General features: G+C 43.9%; 1 protein-coding gene across 1 annotated transcript in view; it reads left to right on the top strand.

Annotated features, from left to right (window-relative positions):
- The window catches only part of LOC112078025 (calcineurin subunit B type 1-like), a gene marked incomplete at its 5' end in the record, with an annotated part of 13,385 nt that extends 7,771 nt beyond the window's left edge, over positions 1 to 5,614 (top strand). Inside the window, 2 exons of the mRNA XM_070441918.1 lie at positions 753 to 4,321; positions 4,375 to 5,614. Of these exons, the coding sequence (XP_070298019.1) occupies positions 753 to 800 (48 nt within the window). The remainder of the gene's footprint in view (positions 1 to 752; positions 4,322 to 4,374) is intronic.
- Between the last annotated feature and the right edge of the window lie 7,690 nt (positions 5,615 to 13,304).

Raw genomic sequence — 13,304 nt, 5'->3', positions numbered from 1 at the left:
AGAGAGGATTGTTATAATTAGTTTGAGCTGGTTGGGACCAAACTGGTTATAATTAGTTTGAAGCTGGTTGGACCATGGTTATTTAGTTTTGAGCTGGTTGGACCATGGTTATAATTGGTTGAAGCTGGTTGGACCATGGTTATAATTGGTTTGAGCTGGTTGGACCATGGTTATAATTGGTTTGAGCTGGTTGGACCATGGTTATAATTGGTTTGAGCTGAAGCAGGTTGTTGTGGAGGGATTGTGTGACTTCATTTGAAGAGACTCATTCATAAAAATAGCTGAGAATGCAGGACAATATTAAAGAACAAGACAAGGGGTTAACAGCATACAGTAGTTATACTAATATTAAGGGGTTAACAGCCTACAGTAGTTATACTAGTATTAAGGGGTTAACAGCATACAGTAGTTATTCAGTAGTGAGTTGTCTCTCTTAGGTAGAACCATGTTGCATGATTTTGAAGTTCACAAATGTAGCCAATAGCATTAAGAATCAATCCTGTTCCAACCTGCTTTTGGAATTAGAATTGGAATTGGAATTGGAATTAGAATTGGAACTAGAATTGGAATTAGAATTGCATTTATAATTGGAATTTGAATTGGAACTAGAATTGGAACTAGAATTGGAACTAGAATTGGAACTAGAATTGGAATTAGAATTGGAATTGGAATTAGAATTCGAACTAGAATTGGAATTAGAACTAGAATAATAATTCTAACTCAATACTTGTGTTCCTCCTCTCTTCTCCTAGGTGGTGGGGGGCCTTGACATACACAAAAAGATGGTGGTGGACGTGTGAGCCCGTCCCTCCGCTCCTCTCCCCCCCTCGCTTTCTTCTCCGTCTGTCTCTGAAGATCTGCTCAAGACATCTGACAAACGCTCTCTGTGTATTTCAATGGAAGTATTCTCTCTCTCCTTGAAGCCACTTTTTTTCTTAAGAAACCACGGGCCTCGTGAAGCCAACTTTTAAGTGTTATTGAACTCCGATCCTCTCAATAACCCGAAGAAAGACAGATATTCTTGTTTGTAAAGAGCATCACAGTTCAATGGAGGAGGGAGGGGAGAAAGGTTTGCTTGTTTATATTTAGTAAAAAAAAAAAAAAAACTTTATCTTTTTTTATATTTATTTTCGTTCTGGTCTCTCTTCTTCTTTTTTTTAATACACATGTATATCTATAATGGCTCTCTCGTGGTTAAATGTGTCGTTATCTGAGGTGTTACATTAAATAAAATATTTGATTTCAGTTCCAATTGAAAAAAGTAGGGTGTGAAGTGCCAACCAGGACATATCCAGAAACCAGATGATATTGTTATTATGAACTATCCACCGTCGCTGTCAGTGATGGATGACTAGCGTGACGTCAAGCGCTCCGCTACAGCGTCACACGATGTTATGATGCACATTTAATTTTCACAAATAAACAGCCATTTCTTGTGTTCCATTTCCATCCTCTTGAGCAAGTTGTGATGAAACATACAATATAATGTTATTGTAACATGAGTGATAGAGTGTTTTATTTATAGTTACTTATATTGTTGGAAATTATTATTCTGTTTCTTGTCAGACTTTCTGGGGGGGAAAACAACTAAATGTCAAGTAGAGATAGATGCCAAGAAAGTGGATTTGTCATTTATTGACTTTGATGACATGTTTTTACGTTGAACAGTCTGTATCGGTCCACATAACAGTCCCCCAATGCAAAGTAACAGGTAGCCTGGCAGTTAGAGGTTAGCCAGCAACCAGGGGGGTTGCCCGTTATGAATTCCGAGGTCTGATGGGGAAAAATCAGGTGGGAAGTGAGCAGGCAACGAGATGGTTGTTGGTGTCAAATCCTAGATGCCATTGCCTGCCGTTGTGACCTTGAGCAAGGCACTTCAACTGCTCCACGGGCCCTGCTCCAACCTGTGTGTGTGTCTTTCGTTTATTGGGGGGAATAGTCACGTTTCAGTTGCACCTTGAATAAAGTGGCCTAGAGCGCATTACTCAAGTTGAAGAATCTCTCTTCAAATCACGGAGCGCATCTATATATCTATTGTATTACATTTTGAACTGAAGTTTGGAGGAATATCCTGGCCCTATGACATCGAGATGAACAATTCTCGACATAGATTGTAAATGTGAGTGTGTTATTGAGACAACATGTAAGGGATAATCAACAAGAGGCTGGCTATACGTTCTATGGAAAATAATGCACGCCGTGGAAGGTGTGTTCCACGACGCGCTAGCGGAGTGAAACTAACCTTCCACGGAGTCATTATTTCCCAGAGAGCCTGAGTTGATTATCGCTTTTATACCACGGCTATAATTGAACACATTTGCCGCAAAAAAATGTGTTCATTTGCAAAGCAACTAGAAAGTTGCCATGGTAACCAAACAAACAGACTTGCTAGTTTAGTTATTAACCAAACCATCAGTCCGAGCTTGCTATAATGAAAATCTAATTCAACAATGCCGTTTTCAATTAGACTTTTGTTTTCAAAAACAGCTTAAACATAGAACATGTACGAATGAACTATAGCCATTGAATTCTACCGTGCTGATATACTGTGTGTTATAGGGGAAATAATGCACGCTCTAGAATGCCCTTCAAGCCAATCAGAAACGAGTATCCAACAATGCCATGGTATAAATATTATTAAGGCATCGTATTGAGACTCAACTGTAGGACGCATTGTTAGTTTTGTAACCAATATACACTGAGTGTACAAAACATTAAGAACACCTTCCTAATATTGAGTTGCACCCCCTTTGGCCCACAGAACAGCCTCAATTCGTTGGGGCAATGGACTCTACAAGGTGTTGAAAGCGTTCCACAGGGATGCTGGTCCATGTTGACTCCAATGCTTCCCACAGTTGTGTCAAGTTGGCTGGATGTCCTTTGGGTGGTGGACCATTCTTGATACACACAGGAAACTGTTGAGTGTGAAAAACCCAGCAGCGTTGCAGTTCTTGGTACACACCGGTGCTCCTGGCACCTACTACCATACCCTGTTCAACGACACTTAAATATGCTGTCTTGCCCATTCACCATCTGAATGGCACACATACACAATCCATGTCTCAATTGTATCAAGGCTTAAAAACCTTTCTTTAACCTCCCCTTCATCTATACTGATTTTTAATTAAATGTTTATTTAACTAGGCAAGTCAGTTAAGAACAAATTCTTATTTTACAATGACGGCCTACCCCGGGCCGAACCCTCCCCTAACCCGGACGACGCTGTGGCCAATTGTGCGCCGCCCAATGGGACTCTCGATCACAGCCGGTTATGATACAGCCCGGGATCGAACCCGGGTCTGTAGTGATGCCTCTAGCACTGAGATGCAGTGCAGTTAGACCGCTGCGCCACTCGGAAGTAGATTTAATAATTGACTTCAATAAGGGATCATATCTTTCACCTGGATTTACCTGGTCAGTCTATGTCATGGATAGAGTAGGTGTTCCTAATGTTTTGTCCACTCAGTGTATACACTGTGTATACTAGATGAGGTCATTGTTTGCTTAGTTAGATGTCAAAGCCCTCCTGAAATGTGCTGTTACACTACAGGGTTCTTTCTCATGTAACAACGGAGTTACTCGACATGTTGGCGTCATCGATGTGCAAATGGGATGGTGTATATTTTCATGTTTCTTCTTTCACCACTTTTGTCCTATCACGAACGCCTCATCGTTCCTCTTCCTCTGTGGTATTCAAAGCAGGGAGATTAACACAAGCATTACCAAACTACCGTATTTAAAGGGAGGTGGGCATCCCTGGCAAAAAAATAATAACAAAATGGTGTGTCGGGTTGGCTTTGAGTGACCTGATTTCCTGGGTTTGGACACCAGTGATTTGGTGTCGGGTTGGCTTTGAGTGACCTGATTTCCTGGTTTGGACACCAAGTGATTTGTGTGTCGGGTTGGCTTTGAGTGACCTGATTTCCTGGTTTGGACACCAGTGATTTGGTGTCGGGTTGGCTTTGAGTGACCTGATTTCCTGGTTTGGACACCAGTGATTTGTGTCGGGTTGGCTGTGAGTGACCTGATTTCCTGGTTTGGACACCAGTGATTTGGTGTCGGGTTGGCTTTGAGTGACCTGATTTCCTGGTTTGGACACCAGTGATTTGGTGTCGGGTTGGCTTGAGTGACCTGATTTCCTGGGTTTGGACACCAGTGATTTGGTGTCGGGGTTGGCTTTGAGTGACCTGATTTTCCTGGTTTGGACACCAGTGATTTGGTGTCGGGTTGGCTTTGAGTGACCTGATTTCTGGGTTTGGACACCAGTGATTTGGTGTCGGGTTGGCTTTGAGTGACCTGATTTCCTGGGTTTGGACACACAGTGATTTGGTGTCGGTTGGCTTTGAGTGACCTGATTTCCTGGTTTGACACCAGTGATTGTGTGTCGGGTTGGCTTTGAGTGACCTGATTTCCTGGTTTGGACACCAGTGATTTGGTGTCGGGTTGGCTTTGAGTGACCTGATTTCTGGTTTGGACACCAGTGATTTTGGTGTCGGGTTGGCTTTGAGTGACCTGATTTCCTGGTTTGGACACCAGTGATTTGGTGTCGGGTTGGCTTTGAGTGACCTGATTTCCTGGTTTGGACACCAGTGATTTGGTTCGGGTTGGCTTTGAGTGACCTGATTTCCTGGGTTTGGACACCAGTGATTTGGTGTCGGGTTGGTTTGAGTGACCTGATTTCTGGTTTGGACACCAGTGATTTGGTGTCGGGTTGGCTTTGAGTGCCTGATTTCCTGGGTTTGGACACCAGTGATTTGGTGTCGGGTTGGCTTTGAGTGACCTGATTTCCTGGTTTGGACACCAGTGATTTGGTGTCAGGTTGGCTTTGAGTGACCTGATTCTGGGTTTGGACACCAGTGATTTGGTGTCGGGTTGGCTTTGAGTGACCTGAATAGCTGGGTTTGGACACCAATGATTTTAGTGAGAAACATTGAGTTGGAGAGTCATTGGATGTCTATCAAACGGCACCTTATTCCCTATATAGTGCACTACTTTTGACCAGGGCTCATAGGACTCTGGTCAAAATGCCTCCCATTTTGCTTGCATGATTTTGGTTGTGCATGTAGATGACCCATTTAAATAATCCTCTTGTTAACACATGAATTTGTGATGTTAGTCATTATGATATTTAATCATCTACTGGTGGGTTTCAATATGGATGTTGCCAACATTGGTAAATGACACATTATGAGCAGTAATCCTAACAAACTGAACTGTTTCATTGTTTAGTGTTTTCCTCCCGGATCAACGAGATGATTCTTATTTTCCAGTTAAAGGTCTGTTCCTCTTGCGTCAACTGCTAAACAGTGTACTCAGCTTTCACAGGGAGTATGATGTTGTTGGTTTTGTATATATGTATTTATAAATACAGTTCCATCTTTCTGTTCTGTTTGTCCTTATAGTTCAGACTGCTCCTTAGTTTTGTAATTGTATTTTCTATATTTTCTTTGAAGGAGACAGTTTTTTTTTTTCTTCAGTACGTGGAAACTGAAAATGGTTTAAGTTTGAGATGTATTTTTTCCCTTTCTCTGCATGCTGCATCTGATGCTGTGAGACTGTTGGAAACTTGATACTGTATGACAATAACAAATAATTACACTTTGAAACATTGTAAGTATTGGCTTTGTGTGATCACTTTGTTTCCCTGGTGTGTGGAGGGGGTTCTGTTCCCTGGTGTGTAGTGGGGGGGTTTTGTTTCCTGGTGTGTGTAGTGGGGGGATTCTGTTTCCCTGGTGTGTAGTGGGGATTCTGTTTCCCTGGTGTGTAGTGGGGGTTATGTTTCCCTGGTGTGTAGTGGGGGCCTGTTTCCCTGGTGTGTAGTGGGGGGTTCTGTTTCCATGGTGTGTGAGTGGGGGTTCTGTTTCCCTGTGTGTAGTGGGGGGTTCTGTTCCGTGGTGTGTAGTGAGGTTCTGTTTTTCCCTGGTGTGTAGTGGGGGGTTCTGTTTCCTGGTGTGTAGTGGGGTTTCTGTTTCCCTGGTGTGTAGTGGGTTTCTGTTTCCCTGGTGTGTAGTGGGGGGGGGGGGGGTTCTGTTCCCCGTGTGTGTGGGGGTTCTGTTTCCCTGGGTGAGTGGGGGGTTCTTGTTTCCCTGGTGTGTAGTGGGGGCTCTGTTTCCCTGGTGTGTAGTGGGGGGTTCTGTTTCCATGGTGTGTGGGGGGGGGGGGGGGGGGGGGGGGGGGTTTCTGTTCCTGGTGTGTAGGGGGTTCGTTCCTGGTGTGTAGTGGGGGCTCTGTTTCCCTGGTGTGTAGTGGGGGTTCTGTTTCCATGGTGTGGTAGTGGGGGGGGGGTTCTGTTTCCCTGGTGTGTAGTGGGGGGGCTCTGTTTCCCTGGTGTGTAGTGGGGGTTCTTTTCCCTGGTGTGTAGTGGGGTTTTCTGTTTCCTGGTGTGGTAGTGGGGGGGGGGGGGGGGGGTTCTGTTTCCCTGTGTGTAGTGGGGGTTCTGTTTCCCTGGTGTGTAGTGGGTGGTTCTGTTTCCCTGGTGTGTAGTGGGGGTTCTGTTTCCTGGTGTGTAGTGGGGGGTTTCTGTTTCCTGGTGTGTGTAGTGGGGGGTTCTGTTTTCCCTGGTGTGTAGTGGAGTTCTGTTTTCCTGGTGTGTAGTGGGGGGTTCTGTTTCCTGGTGTGTAGTGGGGTTTCTGTTTCCTGGTGTGTAGTGGGGGGGTTTCTGTTTCCCTGGTGTGTAGTGGGGGTTTTCTGTTTCCCTGGTGTGTAGTGGGGTTTCTTGTTCCTGGTGGTGTAGTGGGGGTTCTGTTCCCTGGTGTGGTAGTGGGGGTTCTGTTTCCTGGTGTGTAGTGGGGGTTCTGTTTCCTGGTGTGTAGTGGGGGGTTCTGTTTCCCTGGTGTGTAGTGGGGGTTTCTGTTTCCCTGGTGTGTAGTGGGGGTTTCTGTTTCCTGGTGTGTGTAGTGGGGGGTGTTTCTGTTTCCCCTGTGTGGTAGTGGGGGTTCTGTTTCCCTGGTGTGTAGTGGGCGTGTCTGTTTCCCTGGTGTGTAGTGGGGGGTTTGTTTCCCTGGTGTGTAGTGGGGGGTTCTGTTTCCTGGTGTGTAGTGGGGGGGGGGGGTTCTGTTTCCCTGGTGTGTAGTGGGGGTTTCTGTTTTCCTGTGTGTGTAGTGGGGTTTTCTGTTTCCCCCTGGTGTGTAGTGGGGGGGGGGGGGGGTGGGGGGTCTGTTTTCCCTGTGTGTAGTGGGGTTCTGTTTCCCTGGTGTGTAGTGGGGGTTCTTTTTCCCTGGTGTGTAGTGGGGGGGTTCTGTTCCCCTGGTGTGTGTAGTGGGGGGTTCTGTTTCCTGGTGTGGTAGTGGAGGTTCCTGTTCCGGTGTGTAGTGGGGTTCTGTTTCCTGGTGTGTAGTGGGGGTTGTCTGGTTTCCCTGGTGGTAGTGGGGGGGTTCTGTTTCCTGGTGTGTAGTGGGGTTCGTTATCCCTGGTGTGTGTGGGGGTTCTGTTTCCCTGGTGTGTGTAGTGGGGGGGGGTTCTGTTTCCCTGTGTGTAGTGGGGTTCTGTTTCCCTGGTGTGTAGTGGGGTTCTGTTTCCGTGTGTGTGGGGTTCTGTTTCCCTGGTGTGTAGTGGGGGTTCTGTTTCCCTGGTGTGTAGTGGGGGGGGGTTTTTCCCTGTGTGTAGTGGGGGTTCTGTTTCCCTGGTGTGTGTAGTGGGGGGGGGGGGGGGTTCTGTTTCCCCTGTGTGGTGTGGGGGTTCTTTTCCCTGGTGTGTAGTGGGGGTTCTGTTTCCTGGTGTTGTAGTGGGGGTTCTGTTTCCCTGGTGTGTAGTGGGGGTTCTGTTTCCCTGGTGTGTAGTGGGGGTTCTGTTCCCTGGTGTGTAGTGGGGTTTCTGTTTGCCTCCTGGTGTGTAGTGGGGGTTATGTTTCCTGGTGTGTGTGGGGGGTTCTGTTTCCCTGGTGTGTGTAGTGGGGGTTATGTTTCCCTGGTGTGTGTAGTGGGGGTTCTGTTTCCCTGGTGTGTGTAGTGGGGGTTCTGTTTCCCTGATGTGTGGGAGATAATAAACACCAATAATGACTATATCTTATTAAGGTCTACCTTCTAGACACCAATAAAGAAAGCAATCATGCAAATGCAGTCCATTACAGAAGATTTAACAACTGAAATGTAACCAATACACTGACAAGTCATTGTAAGAATTCATGTGAGTACATGCACAATGACCAGTGGCGATTTTAGCATGTCAATCATGGTGGGGCAAACTCCCCCCAAATTTTTTAGATACATGCCAGCAAAGCCACTATACAACACTAAACAATACATTAATTGCACCGTAACGGTGACAAGCGGTGCCCACAAACTGTTAGGGCCTACAGTACATAAAGGTGTAGGACACAGGTATGAGTAAAGCCACGATATTTACTCAATATCAACAATAATCCAACAAGGATAAACATGAACAATCCAGAACACGACCACGGAACCACTTGACAAAAACAATCACGCACAAAACAGAAAGGGGAAGCCAGAGGGTTAAATAAGGAACATTGATTATGGAATGGAAACCAGGTGTGTACAATGAAGACAAAACAAAACGAAAATGAAACATGTATCGGTGGCGACTAGAAAGCCGGTGACGTCGACCGCCGAACGCCGCCCGAACAAGGAGAGGGACCAACTTCTGCGGAAGTCATGACAGCTGTCCCAACAGCAGAGCTTTCTGTTCAGCACCATGGAGTGAATCCTTACCACCGCTACACCTGGCTATCAGCAGAGCCTTGTCTGGCAGCGACACTGTTCATTCAGCCTCATTTACTGCCTTTTTAGAAAACATAGCTGATATGGCTGACCATATCTCCCTGGCTTATTACATAATTTATGCAGCAGCATATAAGACATTTTTCGACTCACCTTATTGTGTGCGGCAGTCCCTCGTTGGCAAATTTTGTCATCAAAGAAAGAGAGAAAGATTTACAATTCCGAGTTGGATGACCGTTATTTTCCCAGTCTGACTTCCCAGTTGCAATGCTTGCGGTTAGCCACTGTCACCGATTCCTTCCAAACCACTCATTGTTGAATTTGCAATTTCCAACTTGTTGTGTAATGTTTATGTCCAATGGCCGATGAGCACCGATACATTTTATCTATATAATTTATATTCATTATTTCTCTTCATATGACAAGGATTAAAAAGGACTTGCCAGTAGATTGTCTACTTGATTTATGACGATGACTGCTAGTGTCACACCCTGGCCTTAGTTATCTTTGTTTTCATTATTATTTTAGTTAGGTCAGGGTGTGACATGGGGAATGTATGTGTTTTGGTTTGTCTAGGGGTTTGTACGTTTAATGGGTCAGTGTCTTGTCTAGGTGTTTGTATGTCTATGGCTGCCTAGATTGGTTCTCAATTAGAGGCAGCTGTGGTTTATTGTCTCTGATTGAGAGCCATATTTAAGGCAGCCATAGGCTTTTGGGTTTTGTGGGTAATTGTCTATGTTGAACGTTTGTTGCTTGTCATTGCACTTACGTCATTAGCTTCACGGTCGTTAGCTTCACGGTCGTTTGTTGTTTTGTTTAGTTTGTTATCAGTGTTCGTTTCGTGTTTTTCCCTTCTCTAAATAAAAGAGAATGTATTTTGCACACGCTGCGCCTTGGTCCTCTCTCTCACCCATAGACGATCGTGACAGCTGGCTAAAATTTTGAAAGTAAGATGTTGACATGATCAGTCCAATCAAAGCTATTGTAGATTTAACGTGATTTGAAGTCATTTTATCTGTGGCCAATGACCTTGAGCGTCTTGGAAGGGCACTTCTAATCTAAGTCCATGGCAGGACCCAAAGGGCTCACATTCTTGATGTCTACCCTGTAGTGTCCCCATGAGTGACAGAACACTGAGCCAATCATGGTGCAATCCTGAGCCAATCACAGTGCAATGCTCCTATTTTTTGCTGGCCTGCCCCTCCACCACAGAAAGCACTGAGCTAGGCTGAAACACCTGCATTTTGGAGCTGCCTGTTTGTATGTGGCTTTATTAACTCAATTATATATATTTTGACATTGTTTGCAAACTGATATCTGACACGTATTAATGCCAAAATAACATTGCTAAACAGGCAAGCCCCCCCCCAAAAAAATATACATTTTTTTTTTTTTTTGCAAAAAATGTGGGGCTGAAAACAGGCTCTGCCTCACCTGCCCTGAATGACGGGTCTCCACTGACAATGACACTCATCTATGACTCACTGAAGCTTTCCAAGACTATCTGGGACTATATCGTCGCTCAGGTAATCTCATTGCACTTACTTTAATTTCCAAATGTCTTATTTTGAGGTTGAATCTGACTTGAATTTGACTTGACTGTGAATGTCTTTAGGCAGTTCTCTCCTTCAGAGGAGTATACCTGTGGGCTGGGACAACCGCATAATGTTCTCACCAGAACCACCCTGATACAAGAAATACACAGTTAAAAGTTAGTCATCGTTACAGTAATCTGGCATATGTGCACATTAGCAAACACAGCTTCTGATGATGTTGTGGACCCTGTTTTCACTCTCATTGTTAATTTGTTTATTTTTCATGGACGATTCTTTATCCATAAAATGAAGTGGGCGGAGAACAAACCCGTCTTCCCATTATTTAAGATTGAAGAATTGAAATATTATTTTGAAATGATCAGTGAATGTAAAAAATAAAAAAGCAATAGGTACCGTAAAAGTTTCTAACAAATTGAAAATGTATCTTGTTTGTATATTTCTGTTTTTGTATTTGTTGTGTTCATAATAAAAAAATAATATAAAAAAAGTTGAAATAAAAATGGAAAAAAAGGAGCCAAAGACTGTTTAACACGAGCTTGAATGCAGTGTATGGATGGATTTTTTGTTGTTGTTGAATATAGTAATTTATATACATATCTGTTAGTGAATGGTATGTTATTATATGGAAAATAAAACGACATTCTCAAGTAATCATATAATATATTGTATTTTATATTATATTTTTCACCAGGTGAAACTGGTAGCCTCTTTGTGCGGAAGAGGGAGGGGCCATTCATGCCGTTTTTGGCTGGGAAATCGCGTTAACAAATTAGCTTGTTAGTGTCAGAAAATCGTTATCATTCATTATTTGTGCTCGTTATAACATCAACATTGTCATAACAGGGAAGAAATGTCGACGCCATTTGAGAAGCCACAAATTATAGCTCACGTTCAGAAAAGTTTTAACTACACAGTGTTTGACAGCAAATTGATTCCTTGCAGTGCAAAGTTTGTCTGTCTATGCAAGGGGCACCGGAGTGATGCCAATATACGAGGTGCAACTCGTAAAAGAGGTAGCTAATTTTGTATTGTTTGTGATTTGTTTTCTAGCTCAAGCTTTTAGCTAGCGTTCTAGAAAAGTCGTTGGGTACCTTTTGTTACCATAACAACAGGTAGCACAGGGACCCCATTCCCTAGCCAGCAGATGCGACCGTTTGCTTACAATTGCACTAGGGTAAGACAGGCTTCCTGTGTAACACTACTATGCCGGCTCGGAAAGTGTTCCTCAATCCAGGGATGAAAAATGTGTTGTACTTCCAATTGTCCCATTATCCTAACTGTTACACCGAGAACATTTAACGACAGCTAGTTTTTCCAGAAAACTGCCCATTTCGTCCTCATGCCATCATGGTAGGTAGTAGAAACTATTTTGGATTGTCAGCTAATCAGCTCCTTTTGTTGTTCAACGCAATCAAATATTTGTTTTTATAACTGACCCAAGATAGACCAGAGCCTGTCCTTTCCAATGGGAGGAAATTAATCACAGTGGGCAGAACAAGCAGGATCTAGTGAGATCCTATTGGTGCGTTCTAGCATTTATTTGCATATTTCCATTTGGGAACTCCTACTCTGTGAAATGCTCATGTGCAATAACTCAATTTATACTTTTACTTTTGATACTTTAAGTATATTTAAAACCAAATACTTTTAGACTTTTACTCAAGTAGAATTTTACTGGGTGACTTTCACTTTAGTAATTTTCTATTAAGGTATCTTTACTTTTACTCAAGTATGACAATTGACTACTTTTTCCACCACTAAACAACACCCCTTTTAGAAACTTTGGCAATGGGTAAAGTCTACAAAACGCCGTCCACTCTGTTTGTTACAAATCCTAGTTTTGGAAACAGAAAACTGTATGGAGATCAAATGTTTAATAGATGAGGAAAAATGTGCAGAATGTCGGTCCAAAATCCATCTCGCTGCATCTTCTCCCGCTGCCGGCCCACTGGGCTTCCTCTCATCACCATATTTGGTCGTGAGTGGAAACGCCAACCGGATGCATCACATTTCTACATCCAGTGAAATATCTGTCTCATTGTTCTATCTGTTCTGTCTAATGGCTGCCGTGGTTACTGCTAGCTAGCGTGAGGAAAACGGCAGTTTACTTAACTACCAGTCGTTCATTCTGGAACTGGAACAGTTCGGATGAAGTGACAATTCGGAGTACAACGCATTTCTCATCCCTGGTTTGAGGTACGTTTTCCAAAGCCATATCAAGCAAGCGGGTCGGATCTGCTGGTTAACCATTTCCTTGTGATACCAGAGTCGGGTCGAGAAATCGAGACGCCCCACTCCCTAAATTTTTTCTGATCGGGGCGAGACATCTCACTGGTCCGGGTGGGGCGAGTGGGGAGGGGACAATAAGTAGACCAGAGCCAGCAGTTCCCTCTCTGGCGTGAGCATGCCTGATATTATGGAGGAACAGTGAGATCATGCCTGATATTATGGAGGAACAGTGAGATCATGTCTGATATTATGGAGGAACAGTGAGATCATGCCTGATATTATGGAGGAACCGTGAGATCATGCCTGATATTATGGAGGAACCGTGAGATCATGCCTGATATTATGGAGGAACAGTGAGATCATGCCTGATATTATGAAGGAACAGTGAGATCATGCCTGATATTATGGAGGAACCGTGAGATCATGACAGATATTATGGAGGAACAGCAAATGGCCACTTACACAGACAGAAACCTTTAAAAAAAAATGTTCTCCAAAACGGCCTGAGTAAACTATCTTATTTATCCACCATCTTTGTGATACTGCAGAAGAGATTGTGTAGAGGTTTCTACTGTCACCTGACTGTTAACACCGCCATGTCAAAACTACAAATACACAAACAGCAAACATGCATGCCCATGTTGCTTTCAGTTGCAGTCGTTTGGACCCTAGTCAGAGCTATTTGGACCTTAATCAGAGTTATTTGGACCCTAGTTAGAGCTGTTTGGACCTTAATCAGAGTTATTTGGACCCTAGTCAGAGCTATTTGGACCCTAGTCAGAGCTATTTGGACCCTAGTCAGAGCTATTTGAACCCTAGTCAGAGCTATTTGGACCCTAGT

Source organism: Salvelinus sp. IW2-2015, unplaced genomic scaffold, assembly GCF_002910315.2.
Source record: "Salvelinus sp. IW2-2015 unplaced genomic scaffold, ASM291031v2 Un_scaffold5165, whole genome shotgun sequence".
NCBI classification, from domain to species: domain Eukaryota; kingdom Metazoa; phylum Chordata; class Actinopteri; order Salmoniformes; family Salmonidae; genus Salvelinus; species Salvelinus sp. IW2-2015.
Note: the sequence above shows the minus strand (reverse complement) of the source record. Positions and strands in the feature narration are given on the sequence as shown.